Below are 26,465 nucleotides of genomic sequence, written 5' to 3' on the forward strand. Positions count from 1 at the left end.
AAGGTTCCTTCATCATGAAGATTACAGTCATGTTAGTTTGCTTAGAAACGGCTCTAAACATGATTGGTTTGAAATTAAGAACTTGTGTCAACATGTTTGCACCTGGATAAGAGTTAACTGAGTTGCTTAGTAACCAGCTTCCTGATACAGGTTATTCAGGTTATTGACTGAGCCGAACTGATGTCAGCCAGGTAAACTGAAGACATCCACACTAGTTGAACTTGCTTCGAGAGACTTGAAAACAGACGGTAACAGAGCTGAAAATGCAAAGAATCTCTGGAGGAAAACCTGCTTAAAGTCTCCAAGACGACTTGACTGTGACTCAAGAGAAGATTTATAACAATGACCCCAAAACATGAAACAAGAGTCCAGACCTCAAGCCAGTCCTGTTTGTGGTTCACACACTTTCCTCATGAAACATAACAGTTTTACAGAGAAAAATGTTATTTTCATTCACACTGATATATATTTGTCAGATGAACAAAACAATACTGTTGTGAAAAGGACGAATACTTTACTATCAAGTATTTTCTGTTAACATATTTGCACAGATTTGACACTTTTTTTTGCTTCTGTATTTTTTTATCCAAATGAGATCCACTGTTGTAAAACAATAAAACATAAAAAAAATCCATGGTGGATGGTCACACTTCCTATAAGCACTGTATCTCTGCAAGTGTCTTTTTACAAGATCATGTTTAGCAGTCCAGGACGCTGCTGAGCCAGCTGTGGTCGAGTTTCTTCACCCTCCTCAGCTCTCTGACCTGAGCTTTTGTCAGAGGGGGGGCTGCAGACTCCGCTGCTTGGCCTCCAACTGACGCCTGCTTCGGTCTCGAGGTACTGGACTCCATTTCCTCCTCTGAATCCTCTTCCTCTTTCTCGCTCTCCATTTCCTCCTCCTCCGCATGTTGTTTTTCCTCCCTGAGGCCACAAAGGCACACATCGGGAAAAAAAAAAAAAAAAAAAAAAAGGTTTAGCGTGACTTGACATCTTTTCAGAGACCAGAAAATAGAAACTCCACATTTTCCGATGTTGACTATTTTAGTTTTCAAGTTGCTGAGTCATGTTAGACCCTGTGAGAACCAGCAGCGTTTTGTCAACTCACACTGACACTATCTCGACCCTCGATGATGAAGTTAGTCAAACAAAAACACATGAAAAAGGGAACAAATGGTAAACGGACTGCATTTATAGCACATAGTCTTCTGACCACTCAAAGCGCTTTACACTACATGCCATACTACAAACATTCAGACATTTATTCAGATAACGTGTTGAATTTCAGGAAGTTTTCGAGGATAACTGACCTGGTGTCTGTGACGGAGATGAGCAGAGACTGTACGAACATGGAGCAGAGGAAAGAGGTGGAGGGCAGGACGTGTGCCGGCGTCTGCAGGAGCTGTCAGCAACAACAACAAAGTTTAAAGAGCTACAAACTAACAGGGACAAACTACGAATACATGTGTGTGTTTTCATCTTTCACTTAATGATCAATGAATCATTTTTAAAACATAATGCATGAAGGGTCAAACTACTGACCTCCTTGACAGCGACGGAGCCCTGAGGGAGCTGCTCTCGCTCAGCGGACAGGACGCTCAGCGAGTCTTGATTCTCCTCTTGTTGCTGCCGGTGTTTCCCCAGCAACAGGTAGAACGGCGTCATGGCGACGCTGTCATCAACCACCAGCTTGAATGGAGGAAAAAAAAAAATCACAATCAATGTCAGGAAAAATAGGAAATGTATGTAAGTAAAGATTTATTCATACAGCGCTTGTAAAGAGCTTGACGTTAAAAGCATTTGATTTATATTTATATAATAAAAAATAAAATGAAATTTTAAAAAGTGAGGGAATGTAAAGGCTGATTCACGGTGGGTTGCTCGACACTTTTGATAAATGTCACTCAACAGAAATTAAAGAGTCACATGACGTTTTCAATTTATGCTTCGGCGAAAGGTATCAGTCGTCTCCATGGTAACCAGACGCTATCCTCCAGCCGGCTTGTTTAGTTGCATTATATTATCCCGACCGGGACTAATTAAACAAGGTTACAGACCAAAATATCAATAAGGAATGGTCACAATGGTCTCCATGGCGACGTTAGTAACACTACCCAATCACACTGTGTGACAAATATGATGGTGTCCAAAACATAACTTAATTTTCCAGGTGCGCGACATGAAAGGAAAGTGTCAAGCATCTCTTTTTTTCTGTTGAAAATACATAATTTCTGTCAACCTTCCATAAATCAGCCTTTAGTGAGTTTTTTGGGTTTTTTTTGAGCTGGATAACCGGTTATTCAAGCCTCCTGCACTTCTTCTAGGTTCAAAATGCTGCTAATCGTCTTTTAACAGTCTGCAGACGAGCTACAGCTCCTTGACTGAGGTGAGAGTATAACGAGTTACGATAGTCGAGCCCCGAGGACAAAAAAAAAAAAACACTTTCAAAAAGATGAATATTTTATCTTTGAGATATTTCGTAACTATAACAAACATGATTGCACAATTTCATTAATGTGCACATAGAAATCTGAAGAGTCAAAAGAGAAAACTGAATTCTCGTTTACTCTGCTGTCCTCAGGGCCGATCATCATCATCATCATCTCTGTTTTATCCTTTTTTTTAAAAAATTTTATGGTCACATTTGACAGACATGTACAGCAGTGTGTCGTCTACATAAAAACGACAAATTAAAAAGGCCCAAGGTAGCATATAAATAGAGAATAAAACAGGCTCATGTCTCACAAAATAAAAACAGTGTTCAGCGATATGATGGAAAAGCTTCAGCAGTGATTTTTATTTAATAGGAGGAACAAGAGGGGACATCCGGATACTTTGTGAGAGAACAAGGAACTTCTGCAACTTTAGCCAAGCACAACAGACTGCATCTTCTCCATCAGCCTTTTTCATTTTAGAAGAAAACATTTGAAGCAACAACTGAATACAGGCATCAGTCCAGCCTGCAGTTTTCAAACTATTAAATTTTATGTGCGGCTTTGCAAGCATGAAGAACGGCCAGATATCAGATATCAACTTCAATGTTTCTCAGAGTTCAGAAAATCTGCTTTAAACATGTTCAGTATGGAACAACAATGTGTTTGTTAGTGTACATGTGTGTTTTACCTGTTTGCTGGACGCCATCAGTCGCTCCTCTTCCGCCTTGGTGGTGAAGGTCATGAGGTCCTGAACAGGAGAGTCCACATCAGTCAGAAGAACACAACAGCACACACACAATGTGCAAAATGTAACTATGGAGCAAAGTCCTTTTTTATCAAATCAATGAATTAATCAATTACTTTATTTGTCCCTAAGTTGTGCAGCAGTGTAACAACACAGAGTAAAACCACAAATCACATGAACACAACAAATACACATACTATCTTCACGTAAACAGAAACATTTAAAAACAAGAAGTTACGACATAAAAAGAAGAAGAAATTTTTAAAATTCTGCAAATTGAAGCAAATTTGTAGCATTGACCAACTCCTCTGTACAAAAGGTCAGATTTCCTCGAGTTGTATCTCTAACCACTGAATCATGTGTTTAGATGACACTCGGGTGGATTCGATCTACTAATCAGAGGCTCGTTCTAGTAACTCAACATGCAGACGGTGTTTATCTGCTATAAATATGGCTGTGCATCAAGTTTCCAGTAGATCATTGCTCACTAGGTAGTGTTGTGATGGTGGCAAACATCAGAACTAAGCAGCATAAAGTCACGGCTAGACTAAAAGTTTCTAAAAGGGGGCATCGCACGGAGCTCTAAAACGCTCTGCAAAAACCGGATCAGTTGTATCCAAAGCTCAGGTCAATACATCAAGCTTAGTTCCCCGAGAGATAGAAAAGCAACTTCCACACAGATACAGAGTTTGCTAAATAAAGAACACAAGACTCCAATCAGCAGAAGCCATGAGGAGGCTCACAAGAAGCTCTTTGGAACAATGTCAAAACCATGCTGAGGGAACATGGGTCATCAGGTTTCGCACACACTAGCGGAGTCTGTGTCAGCTCCACTGCATGCTGTCATTAAAGCAAAAAAAAGGGGGACGAATCATGGCTAGACTGAAATTCACGTCCATTTTTCAAAGATTTAACTGAATCGTTAGGCTGATATTATCATTTGTAATGAAAGAAATAGTCGTCAAGTAGACTTTTAGACCCCACTGTAAATACAAAAACATTAAATAAGTACAAAAGAAAGGAAAGTACACTAATTAAAAGAATTTAATTCATATCAATATAATTATAGAAATATTTTTAAGGTGTCTAGGTTTTCAGTTGAGAGACGGTTGAGGAGGTGAAAGAGTTTTTGCTAACGAGACTCTAAGAGGAGAAGCAGAGGGTGAGATCTGATAACTCTGGATGTAAATGATGTGTGCGTCACCCTGAATGGACTCTGCTTTTATGGCGGCATTATGGATTTTATACAGCACACTGTAACTACGATTATGGCATAACATTACACCGTTACATCATCATGTGATGTGGATGTCACGGCTGGGACATAAAACAGACTGAAAACTGGAACGAACTGTCTGAGTCCGTTTGGTTTTGCTGAATTCACATGTTTTCTAAACGCTGCAATTTCTGGTGTCATCACTTTTTGTTTTTATTAAAAGGATACGTTCACAATTTTATCAAGTCTGTCTTGTTTTGATAAACTTTTCAATAAATGTTTCCACAGATGGAGGGCTTTTAGTTTTAGCTTTAGATGTATATAAAATATTCTGAGGTGGTTTTTCCACAAAAAAGCTCAATTATCTTGTTTAAATCCTTAAAATTACATCTACTCCTTCTTCTTTAATTTAAATTTCAGAATCTATAAATATGCAAATATATTTCATTTCAGAAGTTGAACTGCTGGACACGAGACTTCCCTTTACTCCACTGTAAAGTTTATTTTCAGTGTTTGTGCGCTGGAGGCTTCAAGTTTCCACATCACACTTGTCTAAGTTGAATACTGGACCAGGATTAGCTTCCAAACGAGTTGTGATGTCACAAATCGTGCTCGTAAGCCCGCCCCTTAAAAATGTTATTTTCAATGAGCTCAGAGAAACTTTCCACTTTCTGCAGATGTTTATAAAAAAAACGGCCTTTTAGTGTCAAACTCTGCACAGTGAAGCTCAAACATCCAACTGAAGGATCAACTAGTAAAACGTGTTTTTATAGTGGAAGGAGACTTTAAATATCAGGGCCGGGGTTATGTGCAACAAGGGGAAAAATCAAAAGACATCTGATGTTTTTATAAATAACACAGTGATCCTGACTTGGCTAATCAGTAACAAACATAACAGCATGTAAAAACCTGTAAGTGTAGCGCCCCCTTTGGACCAATCACTGTAACTCTACATAAGGAAGATGACCAAATAAATCTTTGTCCAAAAGACAAAATATCACTGTCTGTGTTTGAGGTAGAAAATAAACATGCATTTGAATGATGGTGTATGAAAGAGCAGTGACCAACCTGTAAGTATAACCAGTTCTGCCAGTTTGAAACTGCCTCTGCCAGCCAATAAAAACTGTCCTACTTGTATGTGTAGCTTCTCTAGATGAACACAGCAGTAAAGTAGAAAAGTCTACTCTTTGCTTTTAAATAAAATCAGACATATCATGCACATTTCCAGGTCTATGTTTATGGGGCTCAACTGGAATATCTTTGCCTTATTTATATTATACTGGCCTTTTATGCAGCCCCTCAGTTCAGCCTCTGTTTGAAACAGGCTGTTTTAGCTCCTGTCTCTTTAAGCCCCGCCTCCCGATGAGCCCACTCTGTTCTGATTGGTTAGCTTCAGGAAGCTAACAGCAGACTTCCAGTGGCTCTGGAGGCTACGTGAACAAATAATAGTCGTCGTATTTCACCTCTTTTCCTGTTCTTTACTCGAAATATAAACTTCTCAAATACATCCGTACATGTTCGAGCCTGAATTTGATTCGAAATATGTGAGAGGAAAACAAAAAACAACCTGTGGAACAACCTTAGCAACAACTTTAGCAACAAAGACTACCAACAGACAGCATGTGTGAACAATCTGACATCACCACAAGGAGGAAGTAGAGGTAACGCTGCAAACAAAGCCCTGACTTTTGACTTGCAGTGAGCATTTTCACATACGTTTACCTCAAGTTTTGGAGCTTTGACCACTTCTAACATAGATATGTGACATCATAACAGTATAAAAATAACAGAATAAATCACAAAAAGCGAGATATGTCCCCTTTAAACATCAAATGTGTTTACCATGTACTGAGTGAGGAAGTAGAGCTGGGAGCAGTTCAGCCATTGGCTGCTCTCCTCGCAGCTCTCCAACATCTCGTCCCTCGGGGCAAAGACAGCGCGCGTCACTTTCCCCGAACACACGGCCTTCTGGGAAAACAGCGGCCGAGGCTCGCTGGGCTTAAAGACAAACACTGAAAATAAAAGAGAGAGAAACATGAGAAGATTGATTCCTATAGATTAAGCATCTTAGCTGCTGGATCAGAACAAACATAAGCGTCAAAGCAGATTAATAATTCTGACAACGACACTAATGATATGTATTCTATAAGCTGCGGCACGTTGTTCACTGTCAAACCAGCGTTTCAACGTAAACTTCCTCTTTCACAACGCCAATAACTTTCAATTCTTGCACACAGGCAGCAGCTGCATCTCAGATCGAAAGACAAACCTCTGAACAGTTATTCATGGCTTTATATGGAGTGAAATATTTTGGAAAAATCATAAAAATAAAATAAATCACTTGTCATTTTTAATAGTTATTTGATGTTTTCTGTAAACTCTAATGCTTTGCACAGTATTCCTACATATAGATACGGAAGAAATGTGATTTCCTGCAACTTTAAAGAGGTTTGATTCCAACTTGCAAATGTTAAAACTCATATTTGGGCTGCACGTGTGTTTAAATCTTACAGTCGGTGCATCCTTCCTGGAAGCAGAAGGCAGTGATGTTCTCAGAGACGGGGTCGGCCAGCAGCAGGCTGACGTCCATGGAGGTGCTCCACTCCACTGCCAGAGCAGGAAAGCAGACAGAAGAAGAAGAAGAAGAAGGAGAAAAAAGAAAAGGGGAAGGATACGTATAGTTATATACTTGATGAAACCGAAAATATACACTTAAACAAAACGCGTGCAGCTGCAAATATGAATTTTTAGCTTACAGGAGCAGGTGAGCAGATTCCAGCAGCAGAGCAGGTTCTTCGTTGTAGTTCCCAGCAGATATTTGGAGCAGCTCAGTCGCCCAAAACAAAGATCCCTAGTGGAGGAAAAAAAAAAAAAAAGTCTCATTTATTTTCCTGTCGCTGTAAAGAATCCCCCTAAAGAACCACCAGCTCCTTACACAACACATATTTCACAGGATTAGCTTTTTTCTGCTTTGGGGGCTTCGATTGGGAACATGTAAGCACCCACCAAGAATAAATCAGTACCGGTCAGCCTTTCTGACTTTAAACTGCTGCTCATGAACAAACATATCATTCATAAATGACTTATATTGACAAAAATGTAAATGTGAAGTAGTTTCACAGCACTCGGTGGGTGAACCAAGCATGACTAACGTCTGAGGCTGCATGTAAAGAGTCTGAAGTTGGTTGAAGTTCGAGGTCAAGCAAATCACCAGGCTCTACGCATCCATAGGTGGGAGTTATGTAAGGGGCACCGGGCAGCTGTCAAAACAGCAGACCATTAACGTCTCCCAAGTTTTCCCTCCTTTCAACTCTGAAGTCTTATTATTATTATTATTACGAATAGATTCCCACCGTCAGCTCCCCCAAACTACACAGGAAATGTCTGCTCATTTGAAGAGGTTTTCTGAGTATGATTGAGTTTTTTGAGAGGGGAAAAGGCAGCGTGCCAGATACGGAAATTAGTTCAGACAAGCAGAAGGAACACAAATAAGTGTCTGACCAGCACCTTTTCTAGTGTTATTGAATGACTCTTTAAAAAAAAAAAGAAGAAGTTTCTTGATTGTTAAAATCTTTATGTTCCTTCTGCTGGTTCCTTTATTTTAACCCTTATATAGCATTAATACTCTGAGGCTTCACTGTGTCCCCTCATAATTAGTCTCTCTACCAAGTGTCTGAACAACACATCTTTTTTTCATTCATAAATACTCATCAGACAATAAATGGCTGATTATACTTTAATCTTTCAGAGACTGTGTATTCTTTAGGTTGTGCACTATTTGTTTATGGAGAGAAAACATTCACAATCGCACTTTATTATAGTTCTATGTTACATTAAATAGGAGAATTTAACATCCATCATGATTTCAATGAACAATTTGAGTGGTGATTTTTGAAATTTTTGAATAAATATGAGTCAAAGTTAACTCAAAACACTTTTGTATGAACAAAAATGCACAAAAAACTGAGATATTTCCTTTTTTTTTTACATATTTTGGTCACTTTAGCAGTTTTCACTGCTCTCAAATATATATATAAAAAAAAATGGCCAAAGGGTCAATTTTATGTCATCTTTCTATATTTTGCTTGCTGAATGCTGAGTTTGTGTTGTGTTGCTTATTTCCAAAAAAAAAAAAAAAAAAAGTGGTACAGAAACTAGCAACTGAAGTTTCGCGTCCTCAGTGACCTGTGGGGCCCCTTCTTGAGCAGAGGGGACATTTGCCAACATTTCTGAGACTCGAGCAACGTTGCGAAACTGCAGCCTGTTCCTGCCGTCAACCGGCCGACAGGCAGCACTTCTTCTCGGTTACATCCTCTGAGAAACAACACTCCTGGACCTCTGCCAGAACGGCGACAAGGTCGTTTAACTGTTCATGGTCGTCCACTGCTGCGGAGACTTGACAGCGAATAAACGGTCCTCTGTTACTGGTCTTCGTACAGTCTCTACTTACCAGTGTTGGACAGACTAATGAGCATTTTACAGATATTAATGTTGTGGAGATACAGATGGTGATGGTTTTCTTTCTCTCACTTTTAACAAGTCACAAGTTATTAAAGTGTTTGCACAGACTGTCTTTCTCTCTCTGCTAATAAGCACTTGATGATCTTTTGCTGGATGATGTTGCTATACAGCGTATGAATCAGTGTTTGGTGAATGCCTGCTGTAGATCATTGTCTGTTAACATCAACGTGTGCCAAAACAGATTCGGAAAGTTAAAAATAGAAGATTGGAATGTGATGAGCGTGCAGCTTTCTCCTCGATCGTTTATCAGCCTGCACAGAGAGATTGCAAATGAAAAACTATCTATTTATCTAAATCTACTCCTCTGCCTCTGCTTTAAGAAACAGTTTCACACTTTGGGAATAACATTTATTCTCTTGCTGAGAGGTAGATGAAGAGATTGATATCACTATCACATCTGTACGGTAGATATGAAGCCAGCAGGTGGTTAGCTTAGCTTAGCACAAAAGGCAACAAAATCCACCTATCAACACCTCTAAAGCTCACAAATTAACACGTTAGATCTCGTCTGTTAAACCCATACAAAAGGGACTATTTCTTGGCCGGGACTAGCAACTTCCTGCAGTCCCCTTTGGTTGCCTGGCAACGGCTCAGGGCCAGGAAATAGTCTGGCACATACCCCCCCACCCCGCTCATTTTTGCACTTTGGTTTAACATATTATTTAGTGAGCTTTAGAGGAGCTGGTAGGCAAACAGTCTAACCTTCAGACAGAGCCAGGTTAGCTGTTTCCAGTCTTTATGCTAAGCTAAGCTACTTAGCTAATGGCTCCAACTTCATATTTAGTGTGTAGACATGAGTGCTGTTGATCTTCTCATCTAAATCTCAGCAAGAAAGCCAATAAACAGCTGTTCAAGAAGGTGGCTAACTAAAAAAACAAAATAAAAGAATGTGAGCAAGCATTCAATGATCATTTTCACTACTTAAAACTGCTGCAAACATAATAAACTCAGTCCTACAAGTATTAATGTTCGACACACACACCCCTACTGAATGTGTGGATATTTGTGTGCTCTGACCTGATAGCTCCCGGCGGCTGGGACAGAGTTGTCAGGAGCTCCCAGGAGGCCGGGCTCCACACAGTCACCACCTCCTGAAAGCTGACGGCCAACAGAGAGCCATCGGCTGAGAAACAGCAGCATTCAGGCGCCAGGCTGTGATAGGCTCCGACGAAATCACACGACCAGGATGGACCTTCATCTGCAAGCCAGGTCGAGAGGAAAAAGAGAGAGAGAGAGAGGGAGACAGACACCAAGAGTTCTGGATTACATAATGAATAATAATACATTTAATTTGTGCCGCACTTGTCATTCATGGCGAAACTCAGCGTGCTACAGTATTAACACAGAACATAAAGAAAATAGCAATATAAGTTAAGATGAAAAAGCCTTCTTGAATAGAAAGGGGTTTTTTTTTTTTAGGTCTAGGGTCTGAGCTGCCCTCAGTTGGTTAGTGAGGTGCAGCAGAGCAGAAGACTTGATCCCCCACGGTGCATAGCTTAATACCGGGGGCCCAGACGAGCGAGCTGCCGGCAGATCTGAGAGTGCTGGTGGAGGTTTGTAGTATGATCGGTTTCTGTAGGTAGGGAGGTGCATATCTGGTGATGGATTTGCATGTGAGTAGCAGGACTTTGTAGTCAATCCTGAAGGAGGCAGGGAGCCAGTACATTGAAAACAGAATTGGTGTTATATGTTGGTGTTTTTGCACACTCCTCAGGATCCTGGCAGCGTTGTTGTGATGTGTACTGGAGCTTCTGGATGCTCCTGCCTGGGATCCCTGTGAGGAGCCTTGAGGAGATAAAGGCAAGTTTCTCTGCATCTGACAGGGTTTACAGATGTTTTTTGAGAGGTTTTGCATAGTCAAGTCAGCTGAGGGTCAAACCAAACCCCCAGATTAGTGACTGAGGAGGAAAGGGGGATGTCCTGGCCGTCAAAGGTGTGAAGTGCCAATAAGAAGAGGATGTAACAGGAGGACGTTTGTTGCTCATCCAGGCCTTTATCGCCTTCAGACAGGTGCTGAAGCGTGACATGGCTTCATAAGGGCTCGGGGCAGTTTTGATGTACAGCTGGATATCATCAGCATAGGAATGAAAAGACATCCCGTGTCTGCTGGGAGCATGTAGAGGGTTAACTGGATGGGGCTGAGGACCAATCCTTGCGGAACACCACAGGTGACAGGGAGCGATCTAGACCTGCACCCCCCCCCCCCCCAACTGAGACATACTTCATCCTACCAGAAAGGCAGGACTGAGTATCATCGATTAATCGTTCCAGCTCTACAAAAATGAAATGCAGAACTTTAAATCACATGCCAACTTGCAGAAACGCTTGCTCATGTCTATGTACCAAACCAGTCTGTGATGTCTGACATGGCAGAGTGCACTATCAGCTCACAGAGAGCTTCCCGTTTGCTTTTTAGGAGTTATTTTGAGGAAGTGAGGGAGTTGTTGTTTTTTTTTATTGAATGACAACATGAAAATCCTGTTAAAGCTGACACTGCATGTTCATATAGCATCTTAATCATCTTTATTTATTATAGTTTCCTGTTAAAACTATTCCTTGACCTCATGATGGGGGCAGTAATGTAACTGGTGTATGCCCCTATATCACCAGCACCAAGTTGTGGCCTGTTCTGTGAAAAAAAAAAAAAAAACAACCTCTTAATCTATAAAATCAGTGTCGGGTTTACCTGAAACTCCACTAGGAGTTGCGGTAGTGCACAGTATTAAAAGTATAAGAGAAGTCCATGAATAAAATCCTAGTGTAGGGGTGTGCTGAGTCCACGTGTCTGGCCTCGGTATCAGTGTCAAATGTTATAAAGAGAGCAGACAGATTCACAAAGCAGGTGCAGCCACAGCTGATCTACTCAAATCTCAGGATTACACACACAGTGATGCATGTCTAAAGTGAGAATTAATCGGTACATATAATGTCCGAACAACAAAAAAAAAACAATGAGGTAAAGACGACACTGAGCCAAAAACCTACTAAACAACAAGGTCACAACAAATTAAATAAGGTCAGTAAATGTTGTTGCACTGCTTAACTAAACTCCACCTGTTGGTCGACCGGACTGGCAGAAACCGAGCTAGACTGCTTACCCTCTGTGTGGGCTGGGGCGGCCAGCTGCCAGGCTTTGAAGTGCCCGTCTTTGCTGGCGGAGACCAGCATGGTGGTCTGGCTGTCGGCAGCGTGGCAAAAGCACATGGCTGTAATCCGGGCCTCGTGGGGGGCCGAGATGGTCGTGTTCAGCACAAAACTGCAGGTGATAGGAAAAGCATGTTACAGGGTTGTGGTTGGAGATCAAGGAAAAAAAAAAAAAAATCACTATTGAGCATAAGTTCCTATTACATAATGGAACAAAAACACTACTAGATTACATTATTTTCATGTCATGTAATCCTGTTTATCTTTAAGCTTCCCACCTCTCCTGCACAGGCTTCTGTTTACTTTAAATTCATAAATATCACAGTATATGTAGGTGTAAGTACTTCAGAATATGTGCAAATATATCTTTTATATAATAATTGTATTTTTGTGCTTCATCCAGTGAGCTGACTTCTTGTAAACGAGAAAGCTGCTTAAACATAATTAGGGAAGAAACCTGGTTGTCTCAGGTAGATTTCTCTTGGCGAATGCTGATTTCTCCGACATGTAAACATGTAGCTGGGTGTCCAAACAGTTTTTTTTTTTTTTTTTTAACAAGTACACACGTGCAGAATAACAGACTGCAGACTGAGGAAATAACAGCGTGGAGCAGCTGGATGAAATAAATCATTACACGCAGCAATGCGCCCTCATATTCACAATTATTCCGTCCAGATTTCAACTAAAAAGTAAAACAAAGAAGCCTGTAGACGTATAAATAAGTCGGTTTTCACTGCTGTGAATATTTGAACATTGATTTGTTAAATTCAGGCACTTTCTCGCTCTGAAAGGAATTTAAAAAAAGCAGCGTTTTCTATCACTAATAAAGTTTGAATCAGTTAGACATGATGCCAAAATAAGATCAGGGGTAGAGGAGAAATCTGGTTGCTGATGAGCTGCATGTATACTTAGATTTACAGTAACCTGGTTACTACAGTGCATGTAAACTTCATTCATTCAAACCTTTATTTAGACAGGTTGGGCCATGTTGAGCAACCTCTCTTTCACAAGGACACCTTGATTACAACACAAATATAAAATATACAAAACAATAAACATAATCGGCAAATATGAACCTTCGTAACCTACTTTCTCTGAGTAAACTGGTCACTTCGGTGCATGTAAACACACTGATTTAAACTAAATAAAAAGTATAAACAGATACCTCTGTGTTTGTTCATCGAATGCCCACAGTTTTAAATTCAGCTCCAGCTCAGCTGCTTTCTGTTTTCTCTCTTCGACCGTTGCCAGCCAGTTGCCAGAGGCATCGAAAGCCGCCTTCACCACCTCGAACTGCTGCAGGCCCGACTCATGAATGTACTCCTGCTGTACAATGTCCAGCTGTGGGAAACACACAAGTTGGCCCAAGAATTTGGCTATTAAGGCAAATTTACACCGAGTTGTTGTGGTTGTTGGCAGTATTTTTAAAGTTTGTGTTGGAACTTTCTGTTCTTAAAACTACTCGCATCGGTTTTTAATTCAAATAAGTTGTTTCCAAGTGCTCATAATCGTATTTATGCACTCTGGTAAGACAATAAAAGCCTCCACAAACATAGTTTTTTTTTGTTTGGTTTATGTGTGATATCTTACGTTGAACAGCAGTTTGTCTCTTTGGAGCGAGTAAAACTGCAGGTGGCCCGGTTTCCCGTTCAGCACCAGGGCTTTGCTGCGCGGATCCACCATCAGGTCTGATCTGACACTTTCTCCTGAACAAGGACAGAGAGAGAGAGAGAGAGAAAAAAAAAAAAAAAAGAAGAGAGAGAATCAATTGCTGCATTCAGGTCTGATTAAGAGGAAGTCGTCCAAAGTCAACAACGTTTTCCTTCCCACAGGTGGAGACGGCTGCCAGCTACCTTAACTGACCGGGAGCGGTTCGTTAGGGCGTGTTTTGACACATTTTAAAAGCATAAATCTGTGTCAAACAAGGCCAAACATTTTTATTTTGATATACCATATGTAGACAGACAAGTTTGATGCAAAGGGACAGAGAGGCACAAATGTTCAGAAATCTGCATCATCAATGTACACTGGAGTGATTGTGTAACTGTAGACCATACATTTTTTTTTTTTCCCAGGAAGTGAATCTGCTGAGACGTATAAAAATACGAAAAAACATAAAGATAATCTGCATGTCACAGCATTCAGGCTGTAATGCAGCAGGGGCGCGACCGTCAGTTTCTTTTCCTGATTTGGAGCCATGACCGATGTTATTTTAACTTTTAGTGGTTTTTATCCTGCGTCATGCTTATATTTCATGCATAACACATTGTTTCCTGTGCTCTTCACTTTTTTTTTTTGTGTGTTTGTGCATGTGTAAAAATGTCATATGTCAGCTGTTTTATGGCAGTTCTTGTTAAATATAAGATTTCCCTGCGACTGATATGATGATTCAAACAGTGTTAAGACCTTTATTACTTGATTTAACCCTGCTTAAATTAAATTATGGATACAATTCTCTGCAAACTTTTAACCTGGAGTCTATTTTGTGACGTCTCTGATTGTTTCTGATGCTGTATGTGTGTTTGTTCGTCAGGCTGTGTGCGTTGTAGGTCGTTTTCCTTTTTGTTATATATCAGTCTATGCTTGTTTTCCTTTTGTCTGCTGGACTCAGATAAAAGATCTTGATCTTAATTAAATAAAAAGGTTAGAGTTGTAGCTTTCTTGGCATAAATGAAGATTGCACATAAAAGTGGTAACAGCTGATTCTCATGCAAGTTTTTTTATTCCAGACTAAAAAAAAAGAGTTTTTCTCCCTTTGATTTGTTTTCTAAATGTCTGTGAACACATTTCATTAGTTACAACAGAGATATTTCTAATCACAGTGAAAACAACCTAAGTGACTGAATAGTTAATAAATCTAAGTGTTATTGACGAGCCCGTACAGCATGTTTGTAATCCAGCTACAGTCTGTACTCACCTTTGACCAGACCCTGAATGACCGCCGACACTTTCACACAACTCTGGATGATCGTGATTTCTAGAGCAAAGAAGAGAACAGAGATTAGTTACTGCAGCTTTTAATTAATCCTGAAATCAAGTCTGTATAAACATTCCACAGCTGCAGATATTACTGCGAGCACCTTTCTCATCTGTCAGAGGAAAGATCTGATGTACGAAATGTGCAAGTTTAAAGTTTGAGGAGTTTAAACTAAGTGGAGAACAAAGTGTATTAAAAATACTGAAAACCAGAAATAACTAGTTTCCACCAGTAGAAACTAGATGTCGGCTCCAAAAAAGATTAAGTACACACAACTACAGTGGTGCTTCAATGTTTAGATTTTTTTCTACTTTTGCATAAATATATGACCTAAAACATGATCAGAAGTCCTAAAACTAGATAAATGGAACCCAGTTAAACAAATGAGACAAAAACATTAAACTTATTCATTTATTTATTGAGGAAATTTATCCAATCTTACATATTTGTGGGAGGTGAAAGTATGTGAATCCTTGCTTTCAGTAAGTGGTGTGGCCCCCCTTTTGCAGCAAGCAATGACTTCCAACTAAACGTTTCCGGTAGCTGTTTATCAACCCTGCACATTGGCTCGGAGTCCGTTCCTCCTTACAGAACAGTCTCAACTCAGGGATGTTGCTTGGCGACCACTGAGCTGCTCACTTCAGGTCCTTTCACAGCATTTCTATACGTCAGGACTTTGACTCGGCCGATCAAAAACATTATCTTTCTTCTGCTCCAACCATTTTTTGGTAGAACGACTTGTGTGTTTCGGGTCGTTGTCTTGCTGCATGACCCACTTTCTGTTGAGCTTCAGTTGACGTTTTCCTGTAGAATTTGCTGCTACAGCTCTGAACTCATAGCTCCTTCAATGATTGCGAGCCGTTCTGGTCCAGAGGCAACAAAACAGGCCCAAACCATGATACCGCCACCATTGTTGTGCTGGAAGGCAACGTTTGCTCGTCGCCAAACATAACGCGTCATATTCAAACCAAAAAAGTTCAATTTTGGTCTCGTCCATCCACAGAACATTTTTCCCAAACAGCCTTCTGGCTTATCAACGTGGTCTTTAGACGAGCAGCAATGTTCTTTTTGGAGAGAACTGGCTTTTTTCCTCACAACTCTGCCATGAAAACCATTTATGTCCAACGTTCTCCTGATGATGGACTCATGAACATCGACCGTAGCCGCTGCAAGAGAGGATTTTAGTTTCCCTTTGGACTATTACACGCCTGCTCTTGGTATGATCTTTGTTGTTCGACCCCTCCTGAGGAGGCAACAATAGTGTTGGATGTCTTCTATTTGTACATGATCTGCCTGACAGTCGACTGGTTGAGTCCAAACTCTTTAGAAATGGTTTTATAACCTTTTACAGCTTGGTGAGCATCAACAACTCTTCTTCTGAGGTCCTCAGACATCTCCTTTGTTTGAGCCATGACACACTTACACAAACCTGTGAAGCTCAGACTTTGATAGTGAAGACTCAGATTTCTCTTCTTTAAATAAGGCAGAACCTCCCAGACTCACTCTTGATTATCATCCCATTGATTGAAACACCCGACTCTAATTTCCCCTTCAGATAAATTGATAATCCTAGAGGTTCACGTACTTTTGCGACACACAAATATGTAACATTGGATCATTTTCCTCAATAAATAAATGAACAAGTGTAAGTTTTTTGTCTCACTTGTTTAATTGATGTCTCTTTATCTAGTTTTAGGACTCAAATGAAAATCTGATCATGTTTTAGGTCATATTTATGCAGAAACTTTCAAGCAGCTCTGTATTTCCACTATTACTGTTATTTTCCAGCAGCTTGTAAGTGTTCATTGTGTTTAATCCGAGGGTACGGTACAGGTTTACAGCTTCTTACTGTTGTCTGCGTGTGAGGTACAGAACAGAGCTCCGTCAGGTGAGACAGCGATGTGTGTGATGGTGGCGCCCAGGCGGGGCAGGAAGTCCCGCTGGCTCTCTTGATTGTATCTCCACTGGACGAGCACCGACTCCACGCCTCCGCTCAGCAGGTTGGTTCCTGGTAAAGCAAAGCAGAGAGAGATGGAGAGGCGGGACATTGATGTAGGGCACAGAAACCCTTCTGAAGGACTGGTAGACATTTAATACACTGTGGGAGACCCGGGTTCTACTGCAATGTATGACAAACATATTACAGTAAGCAAATTTCAGTTCACACTAACACTGCAACTACCGACTATTTTCAGATGCAGATTATTTTCTTATTAATTGATTCATCTATAAAATGTCAAAATATCATGAAAAGTGCCTGTTAGAGTTTCCCAAAGTTAAATGAGACAAATTTAAACGACCAACAGTCCAAAAACGAAAATATAATCAGTTTATTATCATGTTTAACAAATAAAGTATAAATCACATCACAATGGCTTATAAAACCAGCCCATGTTTGGTGTTAAAACCATTATTCTATTATCAAAACAGTTGCCGACTGATTGTCTGGTCGACTGATGAATCTGTTTAGCAGCTCTAATTAAGTCAGACGTCAGCTGTAAACAGGTGATGACGTGTTTGTACCTTCTGGGGTGAAGCGCAGCGAGCTGACGGCGCTGTGGTGCCAGTGAAGAGTCGAGTACGTGTACTCCTTCTTGTGGTTAAAGTTTCTCCTGGAAGGACAAACGGAAATATAAAGTTTCTCCTCAACACCTGATATTTATACATGAACGTGTAGGAATCTCCGTCTGCAAAACACCTGAAGATTTGTTAAACTCAGACGATAACTAATCTCTCTCCTCACTGTTTTATTAACAAAGATCAGAGGTAAACAAATAGGTAGCAGCTTTTTAGCCGACAGTCTCTGCTTAAAATAACAAACCGTGACGGCAGATTACAACAAATATTGTTAATTAACAAAATATGTCTCTGTTCTCTGATTAATATGCTCTCTGCTGCTGGCGTCTGTATTCAGATGAAGATTATTTGTGACGTCACTGTACGACCACCAGAGGATCGTGTGTTTTTGTAGTTCAACAGGGACCAGTTCAAACTTAATGATCTGATTCATATCACATCAACATTTAATCTGATCAGTTTAATCGATCTGAATCAGGACCTCAGATACAAGACAGACATAGAATATGCTGCTCATCTCATTATCAGGTTGTGAGCATTAATTAGACATAAACTCTACTGTTACTTCCTATAAAGTGTAATTAGACATCTTTGAGTTGTACTTATTGTTTGTACAACTACACTGGTTTCTGTTGAGAGGTAAAAATATTGAGTCAAATTTAATAAAACTCTATCGAACCCCATCCTCCCTTTACGAAGAAAAAGAACAGAATAAATAAGCTGAAATAGTGAAATAAGAAGGTTACAGAACAATAATAAACGTTTCTGTCACATCATCTGCTGGGAGGGATGTTCAATGGTGCAGCTATCAGCAGAATAAACGCAGGACACGTGAGCGGCACATGTTTAGACTAAACGGGAGCGAGCGTGCACGCTTCAAGGCCGTGTGGTTACGACACTCACCACAAGCGAATCTTTCCGTCCGCGTGGCCCGTGGCGATGCAGTCGTCTTGCGGGTGACAGGCGACGCATGTGAATGTGTTCTTGCCTCCCTTCTTGTTGTCTTCTTTGAGGGAAAACCTTTAAAAAAAAAAAAAACGATCAGACATACAGTGTTAACGGCCGTCCTGCTGACTCATGACCTCGGTCACGTATATGTTGCAACGTCTTGTGTCTAATAAAGCAGAAATGTTTTGTGGTTTTGCGTGTAATTTAAAGCTGTCGGAGGTTTGTGGTTTTACTTAAAAGTTGGTGACAAAAATGGGTGAAATGATGAACTGATGTTTAATAAAGTATCATCTCCACACTGTGGCTCACCTGTATGACTTCTGCTTCTTGAAGAAATAGCTCTCCAGCTGCAAACCTTTAGCTGAGGCGATAAATTCCCCCTGTGAGGATGAGAACGTTTTATCACACGGGTCAGGAAGGCTACAATCAAAGTGTATTTCAAACCTGTTCTTGAGACATTTACACAAGAATTAAACCTACAATAACTGGTTTTATGGCCATTTGTTGGCAGCAGAAACAATATGTAACCTTTTAAGTTGATATGTTGAACCTGTTAGCAAACATATTTCCACATCCAGCAGTTATAGATAAACATTATTACACATTTGGAGTCGTGTTTCTGTCCAATATTCTCTCTCATTAAGCTCTGGTTTTGCTCTCTACCAACTCCTGAGGGAGATATGTGGCTCTTTAGATGCTAAATGCTCCACTTTTTTCACCAGCTAGTTTGCCGTTGCTCTACATTAACTGTGTCTGTTTGTCGTTAGCTGCTGAGCAGGTAGTGTACAGCGGCTTTTTAGAGCTTCTTCCTCTGTAAAACATGCTATGAGAGCGCTGAGACTGAACCGAAACAGTGAAGTTGCAGCCTGACAGCTGAACAATGAGCTGAAACTCACTATAAAGCTCCGTAAAGCCGAGAGGAACTGCAGAGTCTCTGATAATTCTCATCACTACGAGCGACTTGCAAATTACACGCTGTCATTTCATAACTTGTTATTAAAAAAGTATGGATTATAGCCGCTTTAAGAATGAATTTTGAGTGGGTTTCATCCATCATCTAACACCCAGGAGGGAACTTTACTCATTCAGAAGGCTTTAATTTCAGAGCTTTGATGCTCAAACTGCGGTTCATTAGAGGTTTTCTGAAGACAGACAGATAGTTTGAATTGACACCCAACAATTACTGTTTCCTCACATCAGTTTATGTTTTCATGGAAGCAAACAAACTAAGTGGATGATTCACGTTTAGGAAAGTGAGAGTTCCAGATGTGCGTTGGTGACAGTGGCGGCGGAGGCGGAGGCGTACGTACCCCTCTGCCGAAGGCGATGGCCTCCGGGTTGGAGCTGACGTCGCTGAGCACGGCAGAAAACTCTCGGGCCTCCACCAGCTGATCTCCACTCTGAGGCAGATGTACCGCCACCAGCTGGAACAGCTCTACACACACACACACACACACACACACACACAAAGGCAAACATCAGCCTGTTTGACATTCTTACCCAGTGACCTTTTACACAGTTTCTAATTACACACATGTTTAAGCACCTATGAGTGTGATTTGATTTTTTTGTCTCTGGCGGCTCCTAGTGGTCGTTTTAAAAAGCACCTCTCTGATCCACCTGGGAGATATTAGAGTAAACGGGTTGAAAGCAACACGTTTTTACCTGCATTACCATTATTTTAACAAACAAAAACCTCAAACTTCAGATTAACTTCAACAGATGTTAAATGAACAAAAACATTCTGCACATAAAAACTTTTACATGAGTCTGTTTCTACCATCTGCAGGTGATATTTAATTATAAATGTAAAATATTCGAGCTGTGAGTTTACAAGAAAGAACAAACAGGCTCATGAATGTGTTTAAACACTCAGTGACATTAAATTACTGCAGAGAAACACTGAGACCCGGGAGAATCCAGACAACACATACAATGATTGATTATCACTAGACTGAAGCTAAAACTTTCCTTTAAAGTAGGACTGAAGCTAACAGTTACTTTTGATTAATCTGAAGATTATTTTCTCAGTTAATCGTTTAGTCTCTAAAACTGTGGAAAATGTCCGCTATAGTTTTATAGTCCAAGATGACGTCTTCAAAATTGTCTGTTTTGTTCGACCAACAGTCCAAAACCCAAAAATATTCAATTTAGCAAATCCTCATTAACGACTGGCTGGAAGTGTCATAAAAATGACATGAAATGATTAATCGATTCTCAAAACAGCTGCTGATTATTTTTTATGTTTTTAATGTGTACAGCTAGCATGCTAACTAGCATCGCTCTGCAGGTTGATACTTTTTCAGCATTATTATTGATGACTTCTGCTTTTGGCTCCATGTAACTCAATCAGGAAGTTCATGGCTCTACTTGCTTTAGATTTTAGTTCAGACCTCAATGAAATCATGAAACAAACATTAAAATCAATACATTTACAGCAGCTGAAGAAACACTTTAGATCAGAGGATGAATTTATCCTGTCAAAGCACATCCTGAGTGTCTTTTCCTTTCCTTTATTTATACAGAAAGATCTCTTATTCATAGACACCCTGATTACAATACAACTATCAAATATAAGAAACAATCAGCAAATATAAAAAGCAAATATGAACAGATAAGAATAAGCAAAATCATATAAAAACTATATATAAAAGCACATAACATGAAACATGTTAAGGCAATAAAAGCAATATATATGCAAAGTTAAAGCTCAATTAAAACTCACATTCACACTGTTAAACAAACAGTCACAGCAATCAGACAACATGTCAAACCTACCGGATCTTTTGTCAGTTAGCACGGGGGTAACGATGAAGATGACTCCCTCATGGTTTGCTGAGGCGTAGATGGAGTAAATCGGGCATCCAATGACATAAGTCTGGAAGAGATCAAACAGCTGTCAGACATCAGAGAAACAACACAAACAAACTAACTAACTAGTCCTTCAGTACATTCAGTTACACTCACAGCTCAGAGGAAGCTATAAATATCTAATCAATCTCCTCATCTCATGACATCTGTCACCATCAGGGCTGAAACTATTATTATCAGTTAATCTGTGTGTTGTGGATATTTTGAGCGATGGTCAGCACCTCAGTGGAGAAAAGAGGACACCAGCCTTTCATGTCTTAAAGCTGAAAAAGTTTATTGAAGTACTTGATCAAGGAGAAACTGAAATAGAGAACAACTCGGATGCTGTGTCTTTCCGTTCTGAGTCTTTATCAGCCTACAATATGAACAATTAGTCTAATTGGTTCACTAGTTTCTAAACAAGGACCTGTGTTTTACTCGTGTCAGTTCAGGTCACGTTGCATTAAACTTCAGGTCACTTTCAGCACATTCTGGTTTCACATTCCACCTATCTGTGTTATCTAGGAAAGCCTCCTCTGACCTTGGTAACCATGGTGATGCTGATTACTCTCTATCAGAGAGGTTTCTGCTTTCCCCAAAACATCACAGACAGCTGGAGTCTCGAGGAGAGGAGAGGAGAGGAGAGGAGAGGAGAGGAGAGGAGAGGATGTCTCCTTCCTGCTGAAGAATTACACTGTGACCTCGAGACCCAGACCCAATGTAACCCAATCTGTAACCCCTAAAGATGGAAAATTCCACAACACTGTGGATTTTCTCCATTAAAATTCCAAATTCCTTTTTTCTTCCGACCAACAGTCCAGAAACCCAATAATAATAATAATAATATCTGTGTTATTATTCTATATGACAACAACAAGCATCAAATCCTCACATTTATTGAGCTGAAAACCAAACAATGTTTGACTTTTTTGCTTGAAAAGTGACTGAAACTATTAATTAAATTAATTAAAGCTGATTCATTTTCTTCCAATATACTAATTGATTAATGATTACAGCTATAGTCACCATGGATACTAATTAATACCTTAAATCATTCAGCTGTTCAGAATGTTCATCCTTTTTTAATTCATTGGTGTGCAGATTGGTTTCATACAAATTTTAAAAAGTGACGTTTTCTTTTATTTTACTTTACTTCGTGTTCTGTGATTTTAAACTCAGCATTAAAAGGTTGTTTTATGAAAGTGTAGCTATAGATTTATATTTATGATCAGAATAATATTTTAAACAGTAGCAAGCAGGAACATTTATGACGCTTCCATCTTTGTGCAGAATGACAACAGTCAGCAACCATTTCACCGTCCAGTCAACACTTACTGGTTTGGGACAGAACTTAAAATGGAAAAACCGCCCTCACACACTAACGTGTAAACAGAGGTGGAGCAGATACAGAGAGAGTCTGTTGGGGGGCAGCAGGTTCAGCTGAACCAGAATGACTGTAAACAGTTGAACCAGTCTGTACCTTAATGAGAATCCCGTCTGTGAAGTCCCAAAGGCGGACAGTGCCATCTGCTGAGCAAGAGTAGACCTGCAACAACACAGGAGAGGAAATAAGAAATGTGACAATAAAATACAAATATAAACAACGAGCTGAAACAACTGAAGCACCTGAACACACACTGATCATATGAAGAGTAAAACAGTTAGAAAACAGACACCTACAACACAAAGATACTATATATTTAATATGTTGCAGAGCTGCAACTGACAGTTACTTTCAAGTCAGATTCATTGTATTTATACAGCCAAATATCACATATTTGCCTCAAAGGGTTTTATTACATACGAAACTCAAGACAACAAACTCCCAAAAGATTCAGTAACAGGGGGAAAAATAGAAGAAAGAGAAACAGAGGAGTGATTCCTCTTCCAGGACAAACAGAGATGTGAAAGATGTCCATCAATGTCTTTTACAACCAACAGTCCAGAAACCCAAAATATTACAGTTACAGTCACATAAAGCAAAGAAAAGCATCGTCTTGAACCGGCATATATTTGGCATTTTTGTGATTAATCAGTTACTTAATTTTCTGTTTATCAACTAATCGTTGCAGCTGTAATGTGTTGTAAATGAAACAAAAACAGATTAAGAGCTGCGAGTAACAATTATTTTCATTAGCAATTAATCTACAGATTTTTTTTGATTAATCGGTTAATTAAGTCTATAAAATAAAGAAAAGTAATGAAAACTAGTCGTGAGTTTCCCAGAGATAAAGATGATTCTTCAAATATCTTGTTTTGTTCGACCAACAATCAAAAATGATTTTTGGTGTTTTTTGCTTGAAAAATCACAGACGACTGATAATTATTTTCATTATCAATTAATCTGTTGATTATTTTCTCTATTAATCGATTAGTTGTTTGGTCCATAAAATGCCAGAAAACTGTGAAAAATGTGGATCACAGAGCTTCAAATGTCTTCTTTTGTCTCAACCGACAGTATTCAGTTTACTGTCACAAAGGACTAATAATCACATTTAAGAAGCTGGAATCAGAGACTAAAAACTGACTCCAAACAAACTAACTTATCAAGATAGTTGGAGCTCAATTTAATAGTTGGCAACTAATCAATTAATCGACTAATCTTTGCAGCTCTAGACAGGATATCAAGCTGAAAGATGCTTATCTGATATGATATTTAACAATCTAATTTAGCAGAGACACCAAGCAAACAGAAACATCATGAAATTAGACAGAAAACACACATATATACATTTTCAAGCAATTTTGTGAGTAAATTACAGCTGTACACTTTAACCAACTGTGTGGTGAGACGACTGTACCTGCAGGTGGTTGGAGGGTTTGAGCAGCACACCTGTGACCAGGTCTGTGTGACCCCGCAGGTCGTGGATACACTCCTCTGTGGAGGTGCTGAACACCTTCACACATTCTCCTGAGGCGCATAGCAGGAACCTGCAGCAGCACAAAACACATGTTTTCAGTGGTGGAAGAAATACTCAGATACTACTACAGTAAAAGTACATAAGTATTATGAGCTTGATGTAGTTAAAGTATTTCAGTAAAAGTAGTGGTTTGGTCCCTCTGACTGATATATTATTATATATGACATCATTAGATTATTAATAGTGAAGCATCAGTGTTAGAGCAGCATGTTACTGTTGTAGCTGCTGGAGGTGGAGCTAGTTTCAACTAATTTATATACAGTTAGCTAGTTTAGTCCAGTGGTTCCCAACCTAGGGGTCGGGGTCCCTCCAAAGGGTCAGCAGATAAATCTGAGGGGGTCGTGAGATGATTAATGGGAGAGGAAAGAAGAAAAAACAAAGTTCTGATACACAAATCTGTTTTCAGTTTTTGGACTTTTTCTCTAATCTTTGATTTTTGCTGAAATATTGGATCATTTGAACATTTATTGAAATGAAAGCATGTGAGAAGTTTAGAGGGGAAAATCACTATTTGGTGGAGCTGTTAACAACTCATAGACATGTGAAATGTGACCCCGACTACACACTACTTTTTGTAAGACGTCAAAAGACAAAAAGGTTGGAAACCACTGGTTTCATTTTTAACAATGTGTTGTATTTTAAAAGCTTGTTATATTATCCATTGTGTCAAATCTTCACCTGAAAAGTAACTAAAGCTATCAAATAAATGTAGTGGAGTAGAAAGTACAATATTTCCCTCCGAAATGTAGTGGAGTGGAAGTATAAAGTAGCATCATATGGAAAAACTCAAAGCACAAGTACTTCGAGATTGTACTTAAGTAGAGTAACGTTACATGTGTAAATGTACTTGGTTACTTTGCACCACTGCATCTTTTAGGCTACAAATCGCAGTTGAGGCACTCAAACGTGGTTATGTTTAGTCGGTATGAATGTTATTAAATTATCTTAACAGATAATTGTCGCAGAGGTGAAACAAACTGGGGATATTTTATGTAAACAGCAGCAGTAAGTTTCCTAGCAGCTAAATGCTAACGGCTAACAGCTAGCGCCGGCTTTAGCTCTCCGGCTAATAACGTCTTCCAAACAATATTAAACATTATCGGACTGAAAACACACACTCACTTCGAGTCGGTGGTGATGACAGGCTCCCTGAAGTTTATTTTACTGCCACCTCGGTGAACCACGCGGATGTCCCCGTGTTCAACCATGTTTTCACTTGGTTCAACTTTCACCTCTGACCTCTGCCTCCGCTTCCTCTTCTTCTTCTTCGCTCCTTTATTAGCGGCTGTTGGTGAGGCAGCTTATATCGCCCCCTACTGGACTGGAGTGGTGACTAGTAAATTACCATTTACTGTGTAAAAAAAATAAAGAAATTAAATTATTTCTGGTAAATATGTGTCTTTGAAGCAGTTAATTAAACGGCTATACGCTCATTCATTCACTGATTATAAATCATTATACATTACGGACTACATTCCACTTATGGACATTAATTAATTAGTGAATACACTATATTAATGTCAAATCTCATAATCTTTTATTTGCACATCTATAATTTTTGATCTAACATGGCACGTTACATTAAAACAATTTGTATTACTATAACTATTATAATTGTTGTTGTTATTATTATTAGCACACCACATATACTGTTATACATTTTTTTAAATTGTAAATTTCTTTCTTTCTTTTTTATATTATTTAAAATTACTTCATCTTGTGTATATTTTGACTGTTATGCACAACAACACGTGCAAACCTACTTGGCAATAAACCTGTTTCTGATTAAAATAGCACGTGATCAAGTGATTCTTGTTGTTTACAGTGTGTTTGTTCCTCTTTTTAGTGTCTCTGTGAATCGAGTTATGTATGTCCCGACATTAAACAGGCCATGTGACAGACCTCCATTTTGTCAGCATCAGGAATAAACTGTGGACAGAATTACATAAATATTCACAATTTAATGTTTGACAAATGTTTAAACACGTGTGAGTTCTGAATAAGGCTCATTTTCACTAAATTTCACGCTCAAACATGAAGAAAAAAACATTTAATATTTGCAGCAAAACATAAATGACGCTTTTTATCAGTTGCTTTGGTACAATCTGTAATTGTTGGGAAAACTTTCTCTTTA

At 39.4% G+C, this 26,465-nt stretch overlaps 1 protein-coding gene across 1 annotated transcript; it reads right to left on the reverse strand.

Annotated features, from left to right (window-relative positions):
* Positions 1–316: 316 nt before the first annotated feature.
* wdr75 (WD repeat domain 75) lies at positions 317–25,626 on the reverse strand. Its single transcript, XM_042426961.1, has 21 exons — positions 25,454–25,626; positions 24,212–24,341; positions 22,891–22,956; positions 21,339–21,438; positions 19,871–19,995; positions 18,870–18,940; positions 18,516–18,632; positions 17,559–17,647; positions 16,885–17,043; positions 14,976–15,035; positions 13,649–13,764; positions 13,224–13,399; positions 12,013–12,170; positions 9,932–10,112; positions 7,150–7,244; positions 6,905–7,000; positions 6,236–6,405; positions 3,121–3,180; positions 1,540–1,686; positions 1,308–1,399; positions 317–921 (listed from the first exon to the last, which is right to left on the reverse strand). The coding sequence occupies exons 1-21, from the start codon at positions 25,537–25,539 to the stop codon at positions 699–701; spliced, it is 2,517 nt and encodes an 838-aa protein (XP_042282895.1). The 5' UTR covers positions 25,540–25,626; the 3' UTR covers positions 317–698.
* Positions 25,627–26,465: the final 839 nt, after the last annotated feature.

The sequence above is a fragment of the Thunnus maccoyii genome, chromosome 11 (assembly GCF_910596095.1).
Source record: "Thunnus maccoyii chromosome 11, fThuMac1.1, whole genome shotgun sequence".
NCBI lineage: Eukaryota > Metazoa > Chordata > Actinopteri > Scombriformes > Scombridae > Thunnus > Thunnus maccoyii.

Bases quoted from the DNA above. Each gene is read 5' to 3' on its own strand.
- wdr75 (XM_042426961.1), bottom strand. From the start codon at position 25,539: ATGGTTGAACACGGGGACATCCGCGTGGTTCACCGAGGTGGCAGTAAA. The intron at 6,406-6,904 runs GTAAGATTTAAA...TTTTATTTTCAG, and splicing joins CCAGGAAGGATGCACCGACT to TGTTTGTCTTTAAGCCCAGC. The intron at 1,400-1,539 runs GTCAGTAGTTTG...TGTTGCTGACAG, and splicing joins GCTCCGTCGCTGTCAAGGAG to CTCCTGCAGACGCCGGCACA.